Genomic DNA, 22,760 nt, shown 5'->3' with positions numbered 1-22,760 from the left:
AATTTACAGTACATATCATAAACCAATTATTTTATAAATCCAAGTAAATACAATTTTCTGAAATTGTGTTTGATATGATTAAGAATATTTATTTTATTTAAATCTGTCTCTTAAATATAAAAGGCATAAGGTTATGTCAGTTCAACTCAGTTTAGGACCTTGCTTTGCTAGGGAAATAACAGTGCCAATCAAAATCTGGACCATAGTACCTTGCATACTTGATGAATTTGGACTCATAATTATGCGTGAAAAAAGAAAAAGTAACGTGGAGTTCAGGTTGTAATCTTTATTTCGTTTTATTACGTGGAATTTTAATCTAAGAGATTTTTTTTATCAGCATTTAATCTAAGTAAGAAATAGTATATAAGTCACTAAAAATAAAATGAAGGGTAAACTTATAATTAAATATTTATACATATAAAATAACATTACCTTAACCTATATATAAATAGGAGGAATGGACACAAAAAACTAGAAAACACATTCCATTATTAATATAAACTTTTGTCTACAATTATTATTGAAGCCTAGGTTATTCATGAATCTGATAAAGAACATTCTTCATAGTTTTAATCTCTCTCTTTCTACTTCATTCTTCCTTTTTCTTTCTCTCTCTTTCGACCACCTTTTTTTGTATTTTGTTTTTCTTTCCATCTCCTGCGTATAATTCATTATCATAATGAAGTCTATCAAACAACTGTTGTATTAATTCTCGTTGGTTGCACTGTCTTGCTATTTATATCTTGTGTACCTTCTCAAGCTTTGAGCTTCCTTTTACTTATGTTTCGCTCAAATCATCACACATCAAACTCCTTCTAAGTTCATCATCCTTGAAATCTCTTTCTTTTGGATATGAAATTCAACAAGTTCAGAATCAGAAGTTATGAGGGGCAATATGATAGGGCTCAAGTGGAAGATCTTGAGAGAAGATGTGAGGTAGGGCCATCAGAGAGTGTTCCTCTTCATAGACACTATGGGTGACCCCATTTGTAGGATTCGGAACAGTCCAATGTACATGATGCTGGTAAATGATTATGCCAACCACTATAAAGAACCAACTTCATGGCTTCAAAACTTTCTTTTTCTTCTTCTTATTATATTATCATCATTATGTACGTGCCACAATTTAACCTTTTATGTCTTTCTCATGTTCTTGTTCTTCTCCTTATTCTTATTCTTCTTGTTTGATCATCATGTTCACCACTAACTGTTCAATTTGGTGGTAGGTGGTAGAGTTGAAGAATGAACTGGTTGGTGTGATTCAAGGGTCTATAAAGCTGGTGGCGGTTCAAGGTCATCCTCCAAACAATTTTGGCAAAGGTAGGACATGTCCTTGGCCTAAGGGTATCACCCCATCACCGAAGAAAAGGGATTGGCTCAAGCCTTGTGAGAAGGCTAGAAGAATGGTTCACTTCCAAGGATGTGGACTATGCATATATGGCAACAGAAAAAGACAACCAAGCCTCGGTTAGTCTCTTTATGGACAAGTTTGGCTACACCAAGTTTAGGACTCCAACTGTTCTTGTGAACCCGGTGAACCATCATTGCTTTCAAGTATCATCCAACATTGAGATAGCAAGGTTGAAGGTTGACCAAGCTGAGTACCTCTATAGAAGATTCATGGGGTCCACAGAGTTTTTTCCTAATGACATAGGCAACATACTTAGGAACAAGCTAAGTTTGGGGACATGAGTGGCCTATTTCAAGGTTGATATTGCTTGGGGGGATTTTGGGTCAGATGGACAAGTCCCTAACAGTTGGGCTATGCTGAGTGTATGGAACAGTGGGGAGATATTCAAGCTAAGGCTTGGAAAAGCACCTTTTTCTTGCTTGCTATGCACCAAGAGTTGGTGGTTGATTGATAAAGTGTTCCCATGTTTGAAATTGCCAACCATACCTGATTTCTTCAACCCATTTGGGTTCTATTTCATGTATGGGGTGCACCATGAAGGTCCATTCTCAGGGAAGCTAGTGAGAGCCTTGTGCCAATTTGTACACAACATGGCTGCTGAATCCAAGGATGATAATTGCAAGATCATTGTGAGTGAAGTTGGAGGAAGAGATGAGCTGAACCATCATATTCCACATTGGAAATTGCTCTCTTGTCCAGAGGACTTGTGGTGCATAAAGTCATTGAAAAATGAAGGGCAAATAACAAGTTCCATGAATTAACCAAAACGCCACCAACAAGAGCTCTTTTTGTAGACCCAAGAGAGGTTTAATGCATGGTCTCAAAAATACATATATTAAAAAAAGTAATAAAAGGGGAGACAAGAAAAAGCTTTGAAAATATCTTCACCTTAATTTAGTTTCTTTTCTTTCCTTAGCTTTCTCTAAGAACCAAAACCCACCTCATGTATTGTGTGATAAGTTCATCCATCTCTCTTGCTGGGGGGTTTTCTCTCGTTCCTTTCACATCGGTGACACAAAATCTCAAAAGATATCCATAATTTTGGTGCCACACTTTGGTGTCCTTCTTAGCAATTCCCATCTTGTGCTTAATGACTCTGACTACTCAGTTACCACGGTGGTCCAAACTTTGTTCCTTCACCTCAGGTAAAAATTTTAGCTGGACCCTCCTCACTCACTTTGTCGCATCGCATTTGGATATGATCTCCGTAACATGAATGTCATCACTGAAAAGAAAAAAAATTTACTTTCAAGCCATTTTATATATAGTGTGATCATGAAAGTAACGATTATTCTAAGTCAGAGTTAGACAACTCTGTTCCAAGATAAAGGGGGAAAGAAACCGAAAATTATTGAAAATCTAACTAGTTTTATGAAAGTGAAACTAAAACTGAACTTATAATATTGCGTCACTAGTGGTGTTCCTTTATTTTTCTTAAACTTCTTCTATCCACATTTGATAAAATAAAGATATAGAGACCCCTTTGGTTGTGAGCAAAGAAAGGTTTCCTTCATTTCACACTAAATTTTCTAAACCAAGGGCCATGCATTGTCCTTCCTTTGTCTACAAAACCAGGGTGCCGAAAGTCCTTGGAAATAAACCTATAGATACCTTAGATATAGATTGATATATCTGACCTGAAAAAGAAGGGTCTGAAAGTGAAGAAATTGAAGAAACATTGAACTTGAAGGTGTCTCTCAGGACCACTTTGATTAGTTATCTCCATAGAAAGCCAAAATCCAAAAGGGTTACACAGATCAAAATTTTGGTCACATGTTTTGGAGTTGCTTGTCGCCAAGTGGATGAAGCTACCTTTGTTTGCTGTTTTTAGTTTTCGCAAACAATTTTATGTCATTCACTTTGGTTCCTGCTTATGTTCAAAGACATTTCATGGCTTTGTGAAATGATAATTTTATTCTTTTTTTTTATTATTGACTACTCTCTTCTACTTTTTCTGGATCTTAAAATTTTAAACTCTAAAATTCGAAATACAATTTGAAAATGCATTTCGAATTCTAGAATTCAAAATGCAATTTTGTATTTTAAATTATAGAATTCATAAAGTTACAGATTTTATAATTTAAAAATAAAATTACAGATCATATACCTTTTGACAAGGGTAGTTTTGGAATCAAAATATTTATGGAGGTACAGGAAGAAATGTCCTACATATTCGTTTTAACTTTTAAGGGATGTGATGAGAGAAAAAGAGTATGGTTACAATTTAATGTGTAGTATTAATTACTCATAAATGATGAGCCCTGATTGAAGTATTATTGTATATTATTTTTTTCTCTTTTATTTATTTATTTCAGCCTTATTTACATTAGGTTCATGGAACCTTTCCTACAACTTTTTAGGGTCCAAACTTTTTTACATTGGTCCATAATTTGGAAGGCTCTTTCTTCCTCCACCCGATGGTTTCCTCCTGTACAGTATGTTGGAAAATACTTAATTGTTCTTGAGTTTTGTATTGTGTGTAATTTGAAAGCATTTTGAATTGTACTTTATAATCTAAAATTGTGTTTTGTAGTTTACCAATCTAAAAAATGTTTTCATATTTAAAAATATATTTTAGATTTTATAATATGGAAATGTATTTTAAATTGTATCATCATAAATGCATTTTCATATTATACAATGTATTTTAAATCGTAAATTATGAAATGCAATTATGGAGATGTTAAAGCTTTTGGGCCTCCATTGGGCCCATATTATTTTTCTATTTCTTAGCCAACTATTTAGGTACTACTGTTCTATATATACACTCCTGTATTTTTCTATTTGACACTGAATCAGTTTTACACTTTTACAGAATACAATTCATTCTCACTTTCGCTTTTTTTATTCTCTCTTTTCTCTGATCTTTCTCATTGCTATTAGGGTTGTTGTTTTATGCATTCCTCAAACCCCAAAATAACCCAATAGTTTTTGTTTAACACAACAACAACATTTGAACAATTAAATTTGTCTGATTAATTGTTTTAACACATTTCTCACCAACACCATCCTTTCAACAACCTATTATTTTTTAATTCTAAATTAACTTCTGCATAATTAAAAAGTTAAATTTTTGAGGAATTAATAGAAACAAAACTTCTACATAAAGAAATTGATTTTATTTTCTAATCTTCAACACAGCTTCTATATTAAAAAGTTACATTTTTGAGGAATTAATAGAAACAAAACTTCTAACATAAAGAAATTGATTTTATTTTCTAATCCTCAACACAGCTTCTACATATTTTTTTGTTGTGCAGTCAAGTTGTAATGTCAAACTTGCGGAATCTTTGGAGACGAATTAAGATTCAGCACCAAACATAACAAAAATGAATAAAAACATAGAAAGACCAATTAAGATTCAGCACCAAACATAACAAAAATGGATACAAACATAGAAATAGAGAAGAATGGAGAAGAGCAACTCAGGATGAACTTCCTATCTATGTTGTTGGATGGGTTGATAGATCTACTGGGAAAGCATGATGGATACAAATAAACCACTGTCCATCAATTTTCTTAAACACGTTTGTTACAACTTGTACTCCCCATCTACCTCCATTTGTCTTGACAAATTCCATGCAATTAACCGATCCTAAATTCCCTCTAACATGAACCTCAATGTCTTCTACCCTAATTTCTAGGGGAAACTCGTAGTTAGCCCATATAGAATTCCAGCTCTCGATGATATCATCATAACCAGTTATCTCCTTTAAATCAGAACGAGCACAGCATGCCTCATCCTTTTTCACCCATAAGGTTTGCATGAGTGTAAGGTCACCAGTCTTGAATGCCTCATAGAACCGACTGTTCGCTTCAACTATTGCTGTCTTGCTATCTTTCTGAAGGTTTTTCAGAGTATCTCTTATCATTTCTGCTTCAGCATAATTCTCTTCAGCTATGGCATTCTGTAGCTCTTTCTCCAACGTCTCTTCATCCAATACAATGCTCTCAGTATCAAATGTGCCATCTGAATCTTCAGTTTTGACTCTCAGTATTCCCACTCATAGAAACCAAAGGCAATTTTAAATTTAGCAAAATATGTACTGAAAAAATTGGGGCATAAATGCAAAAGGATTGGACTAAAGCACTAGCCTTACTCAACATATTTTCGAAAAGGACAAGTTCCAATGTGAATTATAAGGTTTTAAATGAAGGTACTCACTGAATCTTCCCACTTGCAATTTGAGAAATGGACCATGAAAAAGACATATTGGGTCTCCTCTTCCAAAATTTTTGTTCCAAACTAACTTGTTTGGAATACATAGAGGGAAAGAAACATGATGCCTCTGAAAGCTACTGATGAATGAGTGTGGCAACACGTTTAACTCCTTGATAGAATAAGAAAGTCCCTACATTAAAAAAGATAAAATAAATGTGTGTTGCAATCTACTAGAAAAATACAGAATGGAAAAGTATAACTTCATCCTCACCCTCACCAATCCATAAAGTCAAGTATATCTTATTTACAATAATGCAGAGGAAAATATAAGCACAATCAAATATCATGCGTGACAAAGCCTAATTTTGTTTTCCGGAGTTCGTGTCAAGTAGTCAAAATAAATCAATATTCAATATCAGAATTCTTATCTAATATGACATTATCAACCCACAAATGTTCTTATATGAAAATTTGCCAAGAAGTAAAGATGCGCCTTATCAATTCTGTACAATAATAAATAAATTACTTTTGGATTAAAAGAAATTTAGCCATTTACATTGAAGGATAAGCTGGTTCCGTGAATCGCCATAGTTCAAGCTTCAAGATAAAACTAACCAGAAAATGCTTATCCTGAAAATTACAACAAAAAAAACTAGTGACAATTTGAAAAATAAAATCAAGAACATAAATAGAAATAAATTCTTTCAAAATTCAAACAAAAGAATAAAGAATTCTTTCAAGTTCAAGAAAAGTTCCCATTTCTGAGATCTTTATATCCAAGAATAAAATTCGAAAATCAAAATGTATTCAATATTAAAAAAAGAAAACTTTAGACAATAGGGGTTCAGAAAAATCACACAGAAGAAGGGAAAACAATTTGGGTATCTGTGCAACTTCGGTGTTCGAAGAAACGCAGAGAAACAGAGATGAAAAAGAAAAATAACTGGAATTAAGTAAAAGAATATCAAATAGCGGCAAGCAAATAGAGTACCTTGGAAGAAATCAAAATCAAAACAGTGCGCAACTGCAACACGGAGTATATATAAAGGAACTAAATCTTTGATTGAACGAACTAAAAGGGTTAGAATTCTCCTATCTGAGAGAAGAAGGAAAACGGTGTCGTTTGTTTAATATCAAATTTAAAAACTGGCAATCGTAAAAAGAAAATTGAACAAATAAAAAATTATAAATGAATTCAGTTTATTAATTACTAGCGGACTGGCGGCAACATCACAGACACAAGAGTGTCTATGTATTTGCGCTTCAAAGAAAAAAAATTAAATTATTTAAAAAAAAAAAAAAAAAAAAACTACTAATATTAATAAAACTAAATTTTAAATTTACTAATTTTATAAAAAAATAAATTATATTAATGAGATATTTATGGAGTTTTACTTAAATCTTTATTATATTTTAAAAACTAAAAAACAATTAAAAATTAAATACTAAAACTAAATATGTAACTAAAAATAAAATTAGTAATTAATTACATAAACAGTTTTTTTTAAAATTTAATATTAATTTTTTTAGTTTTAAATTTAAGTAATTATAAAATAACAAAATAACCAAAATAAAATAATAAAATGAAATATTGATATAAAGAAAAAATAGGAAAAAAATTATGTATACCAAAAAGGGTTATAATGAAAATCTCACTTATAATTTATATACAGGTATAGATATGTATTATCATATATATTTATATTTATTTAAATGAGTTGTAGATGTATGTGTATTTGTATTTTTTAAATATCAAATTATTAATATATATATATATATATATATTAAAAAAATTAAAGAGTTAAAAGCTTAGAATTCTTTATGAATAGGTATAATCTATATGTATCCCATATTTTTGTATTTTCTTTAAAGTTTAAACTTTTTTATGAATAGGTATAGTCTATATATGTATCACTTTTGTTAATATTTGAGTTTTAATCTAGTTCCCATATTTTTGTATTTTCTTTATTTTTTCTTTCTTTTAATAATATTTTTTTTTCATGTAATGACATATGATTGTTGTTAATTGAGGTATTAGTATAACTGAAATGTGAAGTTGATGCCTAACATTAAAATTTGTATAAAAGAAAAAAAAATAGATAAATTATATCTTTCTAAATTATACTTTTTCTTTAATTAAGATTTTATTTCCAATAATTCTAAAGTGTCTGTAATTTTGTCAAGAGCATTGTAAAAAATAAGAGATAAATAGAGTTGATGGTTGCAACCACAAAGTCAAAAAACCTTGTACACTGCAGTTTAATTACAGTTGTAGAGTTTAATTTAAAACCATGATAGATACATGATGTGTTTTGTGTATGAGTTCAGGTTGGTATGTTTTAGAAATTGTATCAATATAGGCTTTCATACAAAAATGCTTAATTAATGATTTTTTTATATGGATGGACTTTGCTTTCTTATTCACACTATTACATTTGGTTGGGGAATAATTTTCAAAAACTTAATAAGTGACTATAAAAAAGATGTTAAATGAATGTTTATACTCTCCTTCCATTTCTGTATTTTGACTTCAAACATCTGATAAAAGTATTAGTATTACCTATACTATATGCTTTCTTCTATGTTAGAGTATACAAAGAGTCATGAGATAGAAAACAATAGAATATTATTTATGTGTATTAAATTGTTATTGGGTTAACACATATCTCACCAACAACCTGTTATTTTTTAGACTCTAAATTAACTTCTGCATAATTAAAAAGTTAGATTTTTGAGGAATTAATAGAACCTAAACTTTTACATAAAGAAATTGATTTTATTTTCTAATCCTCAACCGAGCTTCTATATATTATTTGGTGTGCAGTTGTAATGTTAAACTTGCGAATCTTTGGAGACAAATTAAGATTCAGCACCAAACATAACGAAAGCGGATACAAACATAGAAAGAGAGAAGAATAGGAGAAGAGCAATTCAGGATGAACTTCCTATTTATATTGCAAACTTTGATGTGTTTATAGGTCTACTGGGGAAGCATGATGGATACAGATAAACCACTGTCCATCAATCTTCTCAAACACATTTGTTACAAATTGTCCTCCCCATCTGCCTCCCTTCGTCTTGACAAATTCCATGCAAGTAACAAATCCTGTATTCCCACTAGCATGAACTTTAATGTCTTCTAGCCTAATTTCTAGTGGAAACTCGTAGTTAGCCCATACAAAATTCCAGCTCTCAATGATATCATCATAACCAATTATTCCCTTCAAACCAGGATGGACACAGCATGTCTCATCCCTTTTCGCCCACAAGGTTTGCATGACTGCAAGGTCACCGTTCCTGAATGACTCATAAAACCGGCTGTTTGTTCCAAATACTGCTGTCTTGCTATCTTTCTGAAGTTTTTTCAGAGTATCCCTTATTACTGCTGCTTCAGCATAATCCTCTTCCGCTATGGCATTCTGTAGCTCTTCCTCCAAAGTCTCTTCATCCAATACAATGCTCTCGCTATTCAATGTGCCATCTGAGTCTTCACTTTTCACTCCCAGTGTGCCCACTGATAGAAATCAAAGGCATTTTTAGACATGGAAAGGTTAAATTCAGCAAAATATGTATTGAAAAATTGGAGCATAGATGCAAAAAGATTGGACTAAAGCAAAATCTAAAAGAGAAATTACTTACTGAATCTTCCCATTTGCAAGTTGAGAAATGGACCATGAAAAAGACATATTTGATTTCCTCTTCCAAAACTTCTGCTCCAAACTAACTTGTTTGGAGTACAGAAAGGAAAAGAAACATGATGCAGTTTCTGAAAGCTATTGATGAATGAATGTGGCAAGACATTTAACTCCTCCTTGATAGTAGAAGAAACTCCCTAAGATAAAATCAATGCACTGTGTAAAAACTACAGAATTATTTAGGGAAAAAGTATGACTTCATCCTCACTCCTCATCCATCATAAAGCTGATTTCTGTCAGCTGAATTCATGGTAAATCTTATTTACAAGAATGCAGAGGAAAATATAAACGCATATACAAATATCATATATCATCTTCTAAGAGAGTCAAAAATCAATACAATGACAAAGCCTAATTTTGTTTTCCGGAGTTCTGTGTCAAGTAGTTAAAGTAAATCGAGATTCAATTTCGGAATTCTTATCTAATATGACATTGATCATACTCTTGTTTGAAAATGTACCAAGAACTAAAGAAGGCGTCTTATCAATTCTGTAAAATAATAATTAAGTTAGCTTTTGGATTAAAAGAAAATTGACAATTTACATTGAAGGAGGATAAGGTGGTTCCCTGAAGCGCCATAGTTCAATCTTCAAGATGCTTATACCACTCGGAACTAGAGAAATGACTTCAATCGCGGAGAAAGAACCTAACAAGAGAATGCTTATCCTGAAAATTACAAGAAAGAAGTAGTGACAAACCTCCACTTAAGAAAGAATCAGAATTATATATAAAAAATAAAATCAAATTATTTGAAAAATAAAATCAAGAACATAAACAGAGTAAATTCTTTCAAAATTTAAACAAAAGAATGAAGAAAACGACATTAGCAAGAATTCTTTCTCAAGTTCAAGAAAAGTTCCCATTTCTGAGATCTTTATACCCAAGAATAAAATTCGAAAATAAGAGTGTATTCAATATTAGAAAAAGAAAACTTTACACAATTGGGGTTCAGAAAAATCAATCAGAAGAAGGGAAAAGCATTTGGGTATCTGTGGAAAACTTCGGTGTTGGAAGAAACGCAGAGAAACAGAGATGAGAAAGAACAGTAACTGGAATTAACTAAAAGAATATCAAATAGCTGAAGGCAATCAGAGAGTACCTTAGAAGAGAATCAAAATCAAAACGTGCGTCTTGGAAGCGAATCAAAACAGTGCGCAACGCGGAGTATATATAAAAGAGCAGGTGTCAATGCTACTGTAGTCTTCTTTGATTGAACGAACTGAAAGGGTAAGAATTCTCCTATCTCAGAGAAAAAAAGGAAAACGGTGTCGTCTGTTTGTCTGAAAAAACTAAATTCTCATCTTATTTAAACCCAGAAAATCTAATTTAAAAACTGAAAATCGTAAAAAGAAAATTGAACAAATAAAAAATTATAAATGAATTCGGTTTACTAATTAGAAATTTTTATTATTATTTATAAAATAATTTTGTTACATACGCAAATGTTAGACTAAATTGCTATAAGAAAATATTTAAAGAGACTCCTTTTTAACAAGTTTCTGTTTAAGCTCTTTATAGAAGAAAAAATAAAAAATAAATGAAATTAATTTTTTTCAAGTTAAAATTGGTTTAATGTATAAGTTCATATATAGAATTTATTTCATATTATTTATTTAACTTTTTTATTTTTTAGTTTATGAAGAAGTAAATTTTTTTCTTCTTATTTTTCTTTCCCCAAAGTGGTTAGGGAGAAACTCATCTAATAATATAAAAAAATGGACAAAAAACATACACATCTAGATAAAACAATTAAAGTAAAATATAAAAGGCATATAATATAAAGCCTTCAGTTAAAGAATTAGGTTTTAACACACACACACACACACACATATATATATATATATATATATATATATATATATATAATTTCGCAAACAGAAGTTATAAATAATAAAAAGATTTTTAATCACTTTTGTAATGAATTATATCTTTATGTCAATTTTTAAAGAAAACGATAACTTTATAAAATGATTTATAGAATAAAATAATATTAAGTAAATTTTTAATTGACCAGAAAGAAACTGTGAACATGGATATATAAGTCGGTACGTGAAGGGCTCTATTATTGGATACTGAAGATGACGATAAGGCAAATTACACTTCTATACCTTCTTTTCACATTTCTATATATATTTTTTTTTAATTTCAATCATACCTTTATGAATATATATTAGAATTCTTTATTTGTTTATTTTTTCATTTTTTATTGTTGTATATTAGATTATAAGATTTGTAACCCATTTTATTATAATATGTATTATAATATGTATTTTGATTGTATAATTAAGAAGGTAATTTTAAATCAAGAAATATCTTTTAATTATATCATCCGAAATATATTTTAGAAACTCCGAAAAAATACCAACAGAAAACTACATACTGTTCTCTTTATAATTCTGAGTAATTGATAAGTACCCAACATTTGTGGAACCCACTCTCAAAGGTAGCTGTCAGAGATGAAGAACCAAACATTTAAATACTCTGCCGAACATCCCATGCTACTCAATGTGGGACTTGGGCATCCCATAATAACCAAGTTCCTATCAGTAACATTCTCATGCATGCTTATGTTGTGCTGCATTTTTATTTGTTTAATTTATTATAGATGTCTCAATTTTTTTTGTCACTTAAAATCAAATGTTACAGATAAAGATGTGGGAAGATTGCAAGACACATGATGGACATCCAGTTTTTTCTGCTACATTTTTCACTGCTCCTCACCAGCCTTATCATATTGTCCTTATCACAGCAGTAAGTGTATTTATCAGCTTTAGTAGATCAGGTGTATATCTCAATTATTGCTTTGCAGTATCTGGACAATAATAACTGTTTGTTGTTTCAACCAGATAGTCCTCCATAGAACTAATTTATCATATGTGACTACTCTAGTAATATTTGTTTTACTTGTTTACAAATTATAATTAACACCCGTGTAGGGACCACAAAATCGGGAGGTGATAATCTTAAAGAAACCTTAATCAAATATAAAAATTTCAAGGATTAGCTATATTTTTAGTCAATCTAAATATACAAATACTTTCTTTTAATCCCCCAAAAGACTGTCTTCTTTTGCTTCCTTATATTTGGAAACAATATTTAACCCAAATCCTGATGTTATATTAGTTTCCAAAATTTAAAATCCTAATCAATTAAGCAATTTGGAAGTCCAAAAATGATAGTATACTGTCAACAAAAAATTAAATAAAGATAAAATATAAAAAGCTCAGGCATAACCCTGTTCCTAGTCAACATCCATACTAGAGAGGATCATCAACTCAGTTCTTCGGCAAATATCATATCAAATACATATTGAACTGCGGCCAAAAGTCAAACAGCAAGAAATGACATTAGTATATGTGTGTCACTCGGCAATGATTAATGTAAAAACTTTTTCATACTATCATCATATCATGTGTTTGCCACATACAGATTAAATGATAGTTAGCCGAGAATAAAATGAATAAAAAGTGCACAACTCCCAAGTAATATATCATTAGGAAAAACTCAGGCCTGCATCAAGGTGATATCAGGTCTTGTGTTTCTAAAACAACGCAGAAAATGCTTAAAAAAATAACAAGAAACCAACTCTAGGTAATTTGACAGTATCCAGTCACTCTCTCTCAAATAGATATCAGTATCTCAAGCGATTACTTTCAGATAAGGAATAACCCAGATTCTTCTTACATACACCTTAGTTATCTTGTTGTCCTATCATTATAGAACACCAAAGACAATGTATCTTAAAATTTAAATTGTTTTGTGTTACTAGAGTATCTATATATTTTCTTGCTTCCCCTTTCCTCACACACCCCCACCCCAAAAGAATGTGCTATAAACACCCCAGAAACTAGATCATCTAAACAAATTAATAAAATATCCATCTCTTAGTTTAACATATTTAGTTTTCCTAAAAATAAGGGGTACCACCAGGCTTGTAGAGTTTTAGTTTATAGATTCTTTAAACAAAACCATGTAAAATCTCCGTAGTATAAACTATTTCAAACCAAACCCATTGTTGTCCTCTCAAGTGGTAAAGGAAAGGGGGAGGGGGGTGAGAGAAAAGATAAACAACTTTGTTTAAAGAGACAAGTTCTTTTAGAGCTTTCATGTAATCAACAGCTTTGTTCCACACAACAATTATACTTGCAGGCCAAGTTAGGTTACCCAAGTCTCAGAAATTTAACGAACCCCAATTTACTTTAAAACAATTGAATCAAATTTGACATCTTATAATGTCTACATAAAGCAATCCAGATTTCTTAAGTAAAGACAGTATAATAGTATATTCTATTCATTAACAACAGAGTAAATGTGAAATTCAAAATCAATAGCAATGCTCCAACACTGATCTAAAGATCATATAGGAGGTCCCAGAAGCATACGGAGGTCTAATTCAAAATGAAGCATTCCTAATGATTATCATAAGCATTACATTACATGAAATTAATGGTGTTGACATGCATATACATTTTTTATCGTTAATGACCAAAACATCACTTTTACTACCTCACAGATGATTCTAGCATACCTTCCTCAGTTTGGATATTGGGTTGATCAACCAATAGTTGCTGAAGTGCACCAAGGTCACTGGCACTGCAATGCAGTAAATGCAAAGTACAAAATAAAACATTAGACAACATAAGTACAGGCATTGGAAAATGAAGGCAAGTTTTTTCATGAATAAAGTACATGATTAATGTAGCTATCTCAATGTACATAGAATTGGATGCAAGAGCAGAAACATATCACTAGTTTGCATCGTTGCCTTTGCTTTCCTTGATAGAAAGATTTTGATGTTAAATGTAGAAGGTAGATTTCCTACTACACTTTTTATGACTATGAATAACAACAAAAGTATATCTTGGCTTAGGGAAATTAAAAAATAAGAATTTAGGTATTGGGAATGGTTTTTACTTTTGTATTCTGTAACATTAGTAGAGAGCTCATTAAAGGCATCAAAGTTGGTTTAAAGGAAGTTGAGGTTTCACATCTTCATTTCACTGACGACTCATCTTTTTCTTGGAGGAGTAATAATGAAGCCTTTGAGAATGTTTTACTTCTGGGTATATTAAGTTAACTAAGTCGTTGCGACTGATTTTGTTTAAAGTTTGACTGAAAAAAAGACCACCTGATTTGAATGGGATAACAAAATTCTTTTACATGCTCGAGGTTGCTTCTAAATGTTCCAGGCTCACAACACCATCTCATTTACTTTCCGACAGTCACACACACATGATCAAAACAACAAAATATACACAAACGCATGTGTGGCCATGGACACACTGTCATACACATACACAATTATGACATTTGAATATCTAAACAGTACCATTGGTATTCATACCTTGATTTCAACGCAATTTCTGATAGTGCGGAGATCACTGATGATTTTAATAAATACCTAATACAAAAGAAAAAAAAAATAGTAAATATTTTTTTACCAGATCAACATGGTGTTATCCGAAGTAGAAACAAAGGGGAAAAAAACACTTCTACAGAAAAGCTTTTAAAAGGAAAAAGTTGCATTCCATCATCAATAACATTGAGAGTTTAGAAGTCGTTTCACCCAACAAATAATAAAGATTAATGATTAACAATCTTGACTAAAAGGAAAGGAAAACAGAAGAGCTGTTACATTTTTTAGTTTTCAAGAACTTCTTGCCCAGCAACGAGACTTAGTTTAATTGGTCAGAAATAAGCCATATGTTCATATACAGTATCCATAGTAGATGCAGAACAAACATTAAGTGAAGGAAGCAGAGTAATTGCATTTCTGGTTAATCAAGAAGCACAATAATATACATTAAGAAAAAGTTGTTCCTTACTCAGAGTTATATATCTCATGTATAAACATCAGGCTATCAAGGCAATAAATAAGACTAGGTTTCATGCCAACTTGCTGCTGCAATTGTTTCCTGTTCAGGTGAGAAGAACCGCCATTCACTAGTTGTCTACTGTCTCGGTGAATTTTGTCAAGAGATAAGGCAATACAATGAAACTCTTCCCTGAAAATTTAAAGAAATTAGTCACCAAAACAAACAAACCATCCCCTACATCAATGTTCATAACCTTGATCATAAAAGCTGAACCAAAAACACTTCATAATTTCTTATTTTCATTAAGTACACCTAAAGACCGAAAGAAGGATAAAACCACAGTAAGTAAAAACTAATAAAACCAAGACAATTACCATTTCATCAACATCATAAAAAAAAACCATTATGCATTAATCTAATCTCTATGGTTCATTCATATAAAAGATATCATATGTAACTTGTATTTATACATTACACAGCATTCTCAGGCTAAACTTGATACAGTGATATAATCAATCCATATCAACAGCTGCTAGTAAAATGAAATATTCCATATGCTAAAAGTTTTTTTTTAAACTTATCTGCATAAGATTTTGGCCATCCGGAAATTTTGTTTCATTTTTACTTTTAAGTTTTCCTCTTATAAATGTTTAAGGAAAAACTTATCCTAAACACTCTTAAACAACCGTTTGCTACTTATGCCATTCAAAAAAATAAAAAAAAAATAGGGAACAATTCCAAACTGAAAACATGATTGCATTAGCCATAAAATTAAATTAAAATACCCATCAGTTTTACATATCACTAGATAACAATAGAAACTTACAAAGTCTTTCTCATGGAAACCAAAATGTTGCTGAGCGATTCAATCTGCTTCTCCAAAAGAGCATCTCTCATGCCACTGACACAATTTAGAACACCATGATTGTTGGTATTTTGAAGCAACTACAACATTGGCAATATCAAGGTCAAATCAGTAATAAATAGGGTAGAAAAAAAATAAAAGTATACAGTAAAAGTATAAGGAAATTCAAATAACCTGAAACCTATCAACAATATGAGAAGCGTTCCTAAACTGTGAAATTAAGCAAGATTGAAGTTCGTCCCATCGATTTATCTCTTCCCTAACTTTTCTAAATTTTGACTGAAATTTTTTCACTATCGATTCCATTATTGTCAATGCTGAACCGACCAGTCATGAGGCAGAAAAAAAATAATTGTCAGTTAATCTCGTTTTGAACTCCTTGGTAGTAGAAGAAAGTTCCTACATTAAAAAAAATAAAATCAATGCACTATGTTACAATCTACTAAAAACATACAGAGGAAAAGTATAACTTCATCCTCACTCTTTACCAATCCATAAAGTCGATTTCTGTAGGCTGAATTCATGGAATCCATGGTATATCTTATTTACAAGAATGTAGAAGAAAATATAAGCGCATAGAAATATCATATATCAGTTTCTAACCGAGTTAGAAATCAATCTAAGCAAACATAACAAACAAATGCTCTATATGAAAATTTGCTTTCCGAAGTTCTGTGTCAAGTAGTTGAAGTAATTCAGAATTCTTATCTAATATGACATTGATCAACACATAAATGCTCTATATGAAAATTTGCAAATACTAAACGAGGCGTTTTATCAATTCTGTAAAATAATAAATAAGTTAGTTTTTGAATTAAAAGAAAATTGACAATTTACATTGAAGGATAAGATAGTTCCATGAATCGCCATAACTTCGATGGTGGAGAAAAAAACTAACAATTACAAGAAAGAACTAGTGACAAGCCTGCAATTAATAAAGAATCAGAATTATGTATAAAAAAATCAAAATTATTTGAAAAATAAAATCAAGAGCAGAAACAGAAATAATTTTTTTCAAAATTCAAACAAAAGAATAAAGAAAACGACATTAGCAAGAATTCTTCGACGTTCAAGAAAAGTTCCCATTTCTGAAATCTTTATACCCAAGAATAAAATTCGAAAATCAAAATGCATTCAATATTAAAAAAAGAAAACTTTACACAATTAGGGTTCAGAAAAATCACTCAGAAAAAGGGAAAAACAATTTGAATATCTGTGAAAACTTCGGTGTTCGAATAAATGCAGAGAAACAGAGATGAAAAAGAACAGTAACAGGAATTAATTAAAAGAATATCAAATAGCGGAAAGCAATTAGAGTACCTTGGAAGAGAATCAAAATCAAAAGAGTGCGCCTTGGAACAGAATCAAAACAGTGCGCAACACGGAGTATGTATGAAGGAGCAGGTGCTAATGCTACTGTGGGTTTCTTTGATTGAACGAACTGAAAGGGTAAGAATTCTCCAACCTGAGAGAAAAAAACGGTGTCGTTTGTTCGCATGAAAAAACTAAATTCTCACCTTATTTAAACCCAGAAAATCAAATTTAAAAACTGAAAATCGCAAAAAGAAAATTGAATAAATAAAAAATTATAAATGAATTCGGTTTATTAATTATAAATTTTTATTATTATTTATAAAATAATTTTGTTACATACGCAAATGTTAGACTAAATTGCTATAAGAGAATATTTAAAGATCTCATCCAATGATTAAAGATTACTCAATATCCATTATATAATTTCGCAAACAGAACTTATAAGTAATAAAAATATTTTTAATTACTTTCGTAATGAATTATATTTTCTAAAATATAGTTTTTTTAATTAAGATTTTATTTCCAATAATTCTCTCTTTACTCTTGATTTCAATTTTCATTGAAATATATATATATATATATATATATATTATTTTATTATTTTATTTTATTTTTTAATTTTTTTAATATTTTTTACTATTATTATTTTTTTTTAATTTCAACCATGAGTAATTTTTTTTTCTATGTATACCATATTATAATATTTGTAACATCCTTGCTATATATTTTGGATTGTTCAAATCCAGAAGGTAATTATAGATTAAGATATATCTTTTACATTGTCCGAAATACATTTTATAATTACATTTTAGATTCTACAATTTAAAAATTATTTTCAAATTCTACAATCTATAATGATTTTATATATATATATATATATATATATATATATATTGAATTGTAAAATTTGGGAGGTGTAAATAGAAAAAATAACATTTTCAAATTATAGAGTCCAAATTTATTTTTTAAGGACAAAACATTTTTTTTGAATAACATATGGGGGTGCTTGGAGAAACTATGAAGGTGCAGGGAGAAACAACCATCTTATTACGGTGACTGAATGGATATGGTGGAGATAACCATGAACATGATAAAGGCTGCTTCTTCCTGCACCTCCATACCTTCTTGTGTCACCCCCATATATTTTTTATATTCTAAAAATACCCTTTGTTAATATTCCGGATTACATAATCTGAAAGTCTTTTTCTAGATCCAGAATTAGCTTCTGGATTATGTAATCCGGAAGCCTTTTGTGATTAGCTTCCGGATTACATAATCCGGAAGTCTTTTCTATACATAAAATTAGCTTCCGGGACATAGGCTTATTTCAAATGTAAAAAAGAGTTCTGGATTTTATAAATCTCAATAGCACTTCCGGATTCAATAACGGCTTCCAGATTATGTATGGAGGTGGCACAAAAAAGGAGAAAACGGTATTTTTACATTTAGTATGGGGTGGCAGAAGAAGGTATAGAGGTGTAGGAAGAAAGAGTCCATGATAAAATATGAGATTATTTTTATGTTTTTTTGCTTTTGGACTGTTTTTTCTGTTCTGAGCCCTTTTATTTTCTGGCCCAATGTTGTATGTATTTTAGGCAACACTTACATTTTTCTCTAATCGCAATATTTTATAGAGTAATTTCATTATTTGACATGTTTTAATTTACTGCATAAGATAAATCTACATTTACCTGAGGGCTTGAGTCTCTTGTAGTTAGAATTTTTTTCCTCGGGCAAAATCACAAAAATTCTATAAAAAAAAATAATTATTATTATTGCACTTGCAACGATTCCATGAAATTGACTGTTATTACAACCTGAAGCAAATTGTGAACTCTCGAAACCAAAAGTTTTTTCTATAATGTGAAGATAAAAAAAAATTGGATTTTGTGGCTTATGGATCGTACAATAAGCGAATGAAAATAGAGTCATCACCAGTAAAAACACCACAAAACTTATCTTAACTACCAACTTTCACTGCCAACACCACCACTTGAAAATGAAAAAGAAAGCACCAGACTCTTCACCATATTCAAAAACATATTGTTGGAATTAAAAAAAAGTATGGAGGTGCAGATAGAATTTGACTGTATTTTATATCACTTCAGATTATCTCTTTGACATTAACACTTTTTTTTATCACCCCAATGTATACTTGCAAATGCTTAATGAAATTTTTTCTTTCTTTTCTATGACTCATATTCTTGATTCTTCTACCTCTTTCTTCCTTAACTGATCATGGTTCTTTACTTCTTGTTCTTTTGTTTTTGTTGTTGTCTTCATGACAGGGTTGTTTCATGGAATTAATCGTTTTATTATGTGATTGCCTCTGTTATGGTATCAAAACTATTCTTTTGAAGAGCTTTGTTGCACTTTCTGACCTTCTTTTTCTTTTGTATTTTATTTTCACTTCTTTCTTGCTTTTGTACTCTTACTTCTTTGTTTTTATCTTGTTCATGCAATATGAGAAAATAGGTTTTTTTTCCCCAGTGGGGCTTTTTTTTCTAAAATGGGGTCCATTTCAAAAAAATTACAAAAACGGGGCAAGTCGTATCAACTTGGCATGACTTCATATGCCGAAGTCGTGCCAAATTGACACGACTTTGACACGTCAACCTGAATCTGCCACGTCAACCTGAAGTCGTGCCAATTTGGCATGACTTTGTCCACGTCATTTTTGTATATTAAGTAGTGAGTTATGTAATATTTAAAATTAATTTGATACATAATTTTTCAAGGGTGTTTTTGAGAATTATTTTGTGGATGATTCAATTCCAAATAAGCTAAAAAGATGTTCACATTATAGAACTGAATGCCACAATAAAAGTAATTGTCCGCACAGACAGGTTTAATAATAAAATTCAATTCCAAGTTTGATTATTAATTTTCTTTACCTATGTATTTATTCATTCGTAAAAAATTTATTTATCAATTTAATTTCAAATATTACATAACTTATAATTATAATTCTAATTAAATAATTATAATATATATTTATTTTAAAAAAATTAAAAAAAAATATGACATGGACAAAGTCGTGCCAAATTGACACAACTTCAAGTTGACGTGTCAAAGTCGTGCCAATTTGGCACAACTTCCACATATGAAGTCGTGCCAAGTTGGCACAACTTGCCCCATTTTTGTATTTTTTTTTAAACGGATTCCATTTTGGTAAAAAAGGAAAAAAATATCCCCCCAATGGTAAAAGAATCGAGAAAAGAATTAGAAGTGAACTTTAAGTCTAATTGAACCTTACAAAATTAGTTCATAAAGTTAGGTTTACATCTACCTATATATTATGAAAGATTATTGATGCTATCTTGAGTTTTAGACAAGTATTTTACATAAATTATGTAAGGCACGTCCATATATGGAGTTATCAACCTTTTTAAAAATAGTTAAAATAGACTTATGTTATTCTAATTGAATCGGTTGTTTTTTTTTATTTTATGTATTTATGTTTAATGATTAAATAATTGAACTTGCTCAGAATTTAAAAACTCAGTTGAATTTTTACTCATCAAAGATCCTAAACTACTTAGTTCTACACCAATTTTTGTCAAAAGAGTTTTAATCTAATGAATAAACATTTATATACATATTGATCCTTATAATCCATAACGCATCACATAATCATATGAATTTCTAGCAATTGTAATATGAATTTTTTACCTATTTCATTTATCTTTTCTATCTATTTATTTTCCTTTGACAAATGGATTAATCATGTTGAATGATTTCTATTTTTGTCAAAGTTGTGAGAAGGATGATGAAATAAAAACAACAAATTGGTGTTTGTAATAAGGAGAAAAAGAAAGATAAGAGGATGTGATGAAGAAAAAGAGTAAGATAAAAAGTGAAATGATGAATGTTCAATACAAAAGAAAAAAAGAAAAAGAAAAAGAAAAACATAAAAGGGGGGATAAAAAGGATAAGGATATAATAGAAACGAAGCATGATGGAAAAATGGCAGCGCGATAAGAAAGAAACAAAAAAGAGTATAGACGACAAAGGTGGATAATAATTGAGACTAGTTTTTTTGGCTTGTTTGGTGTAGATAAATGAGATACAGAAATAAATAAAAAAAATAGAAATACTTGAAAAATAAAATCAAAATTCTCCTATTTTTTTAAGCTACAATTTTGGATCTACTTCCGAAATACAGGCATTTAGTTTTTCAATATTTTTAATGGTGATTTCTATATATGACATTCTAATATAATTGAGTCTATAGAAAGATTATTTGTTTACTTTCATATAACTATTTTAACGTTAACTTTCACTTGCTAGCATAATTTTTCTTTTGATTTTTGTGACAACAAATTAAATATAATGAATAACACCAATCACACTATATCACAGATGAGTCAATTTTAATTTCAATCGTTGAACTAAACTCTCTTTACAAAAAATTGAACAACCAAAATCTCAATTTTAAAATAAGAAGATTGAAATTGAGACTAAAATTTTATTTCAATCTTTAATTTTCAAATCATATGAAAACTTCACTTTAATATATAAAATTGTTTTTTAAATTTATAACCAACTTTGGTGTGTGTTTGAATTTATACACCCAACTTCTATAAATTTGCTTATTTTATTTTTCCAATCACAAAATCTTCATTTTGATTTTTATCATTAAACCTTTCCAACTTTCCTACCATATAAGTTTCACTTTTGCGGTTTTTTTTGACTATGATGGGGTTATTTTTTTTATTTTTTTTTACCAAAATGGGTCCGTTTAAAAAAAATTACAAATTTAGGCAAGTCGTGCCAATTCGATACGACTTCATATGCAGAAGTCGTCCCAATTAGGCACGACTTCTGCCATGTCATACTAAAGTCTGCCCTGTCATACTGAAGTCGTGCCAACTTGGCACGATTTCTGCCCTGTCTTATTGAAGTCGTGCCTACTTGACACGACTTCTGCCCTGTCATACTGAAGTCGTGCCAACTTGACACGACTTCTGTCACGTCATTATTATTATTTTTTTAATTTTATTGTTTATATATTGGGTAGTAAGTTATGTAATGTTAAAAATTAATTTGATACATAATTTTCTAAGAGTGTTAGTTTTAAGGAACAAAAAAATTGGATAATTGTGTATGGATCATGTTTGAATTGAATGAATAAATACATAGATAAAGAAAATGAATGTTCTATGAGTGTTATGAAGTAATAAATACATAGATAAAGAAAATGAGGAAATTAATAATCAAACTTGAATTGAATTTTATTATTAAACTTGTCTGTGAGCGGACAATTATGACGTGGCAGAAGTCGTGCCAAGTTGGCACAACTTCAGTATGACGGGACAGAAGTCGTGTCAAGTTGGCACGACTTTAGTAATGACATGACAGAAGTCGTGCCTAACTGGGACGACTTCTGCATATGAAGTTGTACCTAATTGACACGACTTGCCTAAATTTGTAATTTTTTTTAAACGGATCCCATTTTGGTAAAAAAAAAAAAAAAATAACCCCATGTTAAAAAAAA

General features: G+C 30.3%; 3 protein-coding genes and 1 pseudogene across 8 annotated transcripts; 1 reads left to right on the top strand and 3 right to left on the bottom strand.

Annotated features, from left to right (window-relative positions):
* The first annotated feature begins 507 nt into the window (after nucleotides 1-507).
* Nucleotides 508-2,537, top strand: LOC137831495 (putative N-acetyltransferase HLS1; annotated as a pseudogene). The gene is made up of 2 exons (XR_016521871.1): nucleotides 508-1,024; nucleotides 1,227-2,537. The product of XR_016521871.1 is annotated as a putative N-acetyltransferase HLS1 (transcript).
* Nucleotides 2,538-4,741: 2,204 nt separating this feature from the next.
* Nucleotides 4,742-6,756, bottom strand: LOC137831494 (uncharacterized). The gene is made up of 4 exons (XM_068639187.2): nucleotides 6,565-6,756; nucleotides 6,130-6,203; nucleotides 5,577-5,763; nucleotides 4,742-5,414 (listed from the first exon to the last, which is right to left on the bottom strand). The coding sequence occupies exons 2-4, from the start codon at nucleotides 6,160-6,162 to the stop codon at nucleotides 4,855-4,857; spliced, it is 780 nt and encodes a 259-aa protein (XP_068495288.2). The 5' UTR covers nucleotides 6,163-6,203; nucleotides 6,565-6,756; the 3' UTR covers nucleotides 4,742-4,854.
* Nucleotides 6,757-8,503: 1,747 nt separating this feature from the next.
* LOC137831491 (uncharacterized) lies at nucleotides 8,504-10,550 on the bottom strand. Its single transcript, XM_068639180.2, has 4 exons — nucleotides 10,368-10,550; nucleotides 9,812-9,934; nucleotides 9,213-9,405; nucleotides 8,504-9,087 (listed from the first exon to the last, which is right to left on the bottom strand). Exons 2-4 carry the CDS (start codon nucleotides 9,845-9,847, stop codon nucleotides 8,546-8,548), a joined length of 771 nt encoding a protein of 256 aa, XP_068495281.2. The 5' UTR covers nucleotides 9,848-9,934; nucleotides 10,368-10,550; the 3' UTR covers nucleotides 8,504-8,545.
* A 1,681-nt stretch (nucleotides 10,551-12,231) lies between these two features.
* On the bottom strand, nucleotides 12,232-17,485 carry LOC137831492 (uncharacterized protein At5g43822). 5 transcript variants are annotated; one of them, XM_090303523.1, is made up of 8 exons: nucleotides 17,270-17,447; nucleotides 16,787-16,874; nucleotides 16,124-16,266; nucleotides 15,911-16,029; nucleotides 15,094-15,273; nucleotides 14,613-14,669; nucleotides 13,797-13,861; nucleotides 12,232-12,582 (listed from the first exon to the last, which is right to left on the bottom strand). In XM_090303523.1, the coding sequence occupies exons 3-8, from the start codon at nucleotides 16,253-16,255 to the stop codon at nucleotides 12,539-12,541; spliced, it is 597 nt and encodes a 198-aa protein (XP_090159649.1). In that variant the 5' UTR covers nucleotides 16,256-16,266; nucleotides 16,787-16,874; nucleotides 17,270-17,447; the 3' UTR covers nucleotides 12,232-12,538. The 5 variants fall into 5 exon arrangements, with proteins under 5 accessions (XP_090159649.1, XP_068495284.2, XP_068495287.2 ...); XM_068639183.2 differs by lacking the exon at nucleotides 16,787-16,874 and having other exon boundaries at nucleotides 16,124-16,348; nucleotides 17,270-17,467; XM_068639186.2 differs by lacking the exon at nucleotides 16,787-16,874 and having other exon boundaries at nucleotides 17,270-17,460.
* Between the last annotated feature and the right edge of the window lie 5,275 nt (nucleotides 17,486-22,760).

The sequence above is a fragment of the Phaseolus vulgaris genome, chromosome 6 (genome assembly GCF_051622355.1).
Source record: "Phaseolus vulgaris cultivar YP4 chromosome 6, ASM5162235v1, whole genome shotgun sequence".
Classification (NCBI taxonomy): Eukaryota; Viridiplantae; Streptophyta; class Magnoliopsida; order Fabales; family Fabaceae; genus Phaseolus; species Phaseolus vulgaris.
Note: the sequence above shows the minus strand (reverse complement) of the source record. Positions and strands in the feature narration are given on the sequence as shown.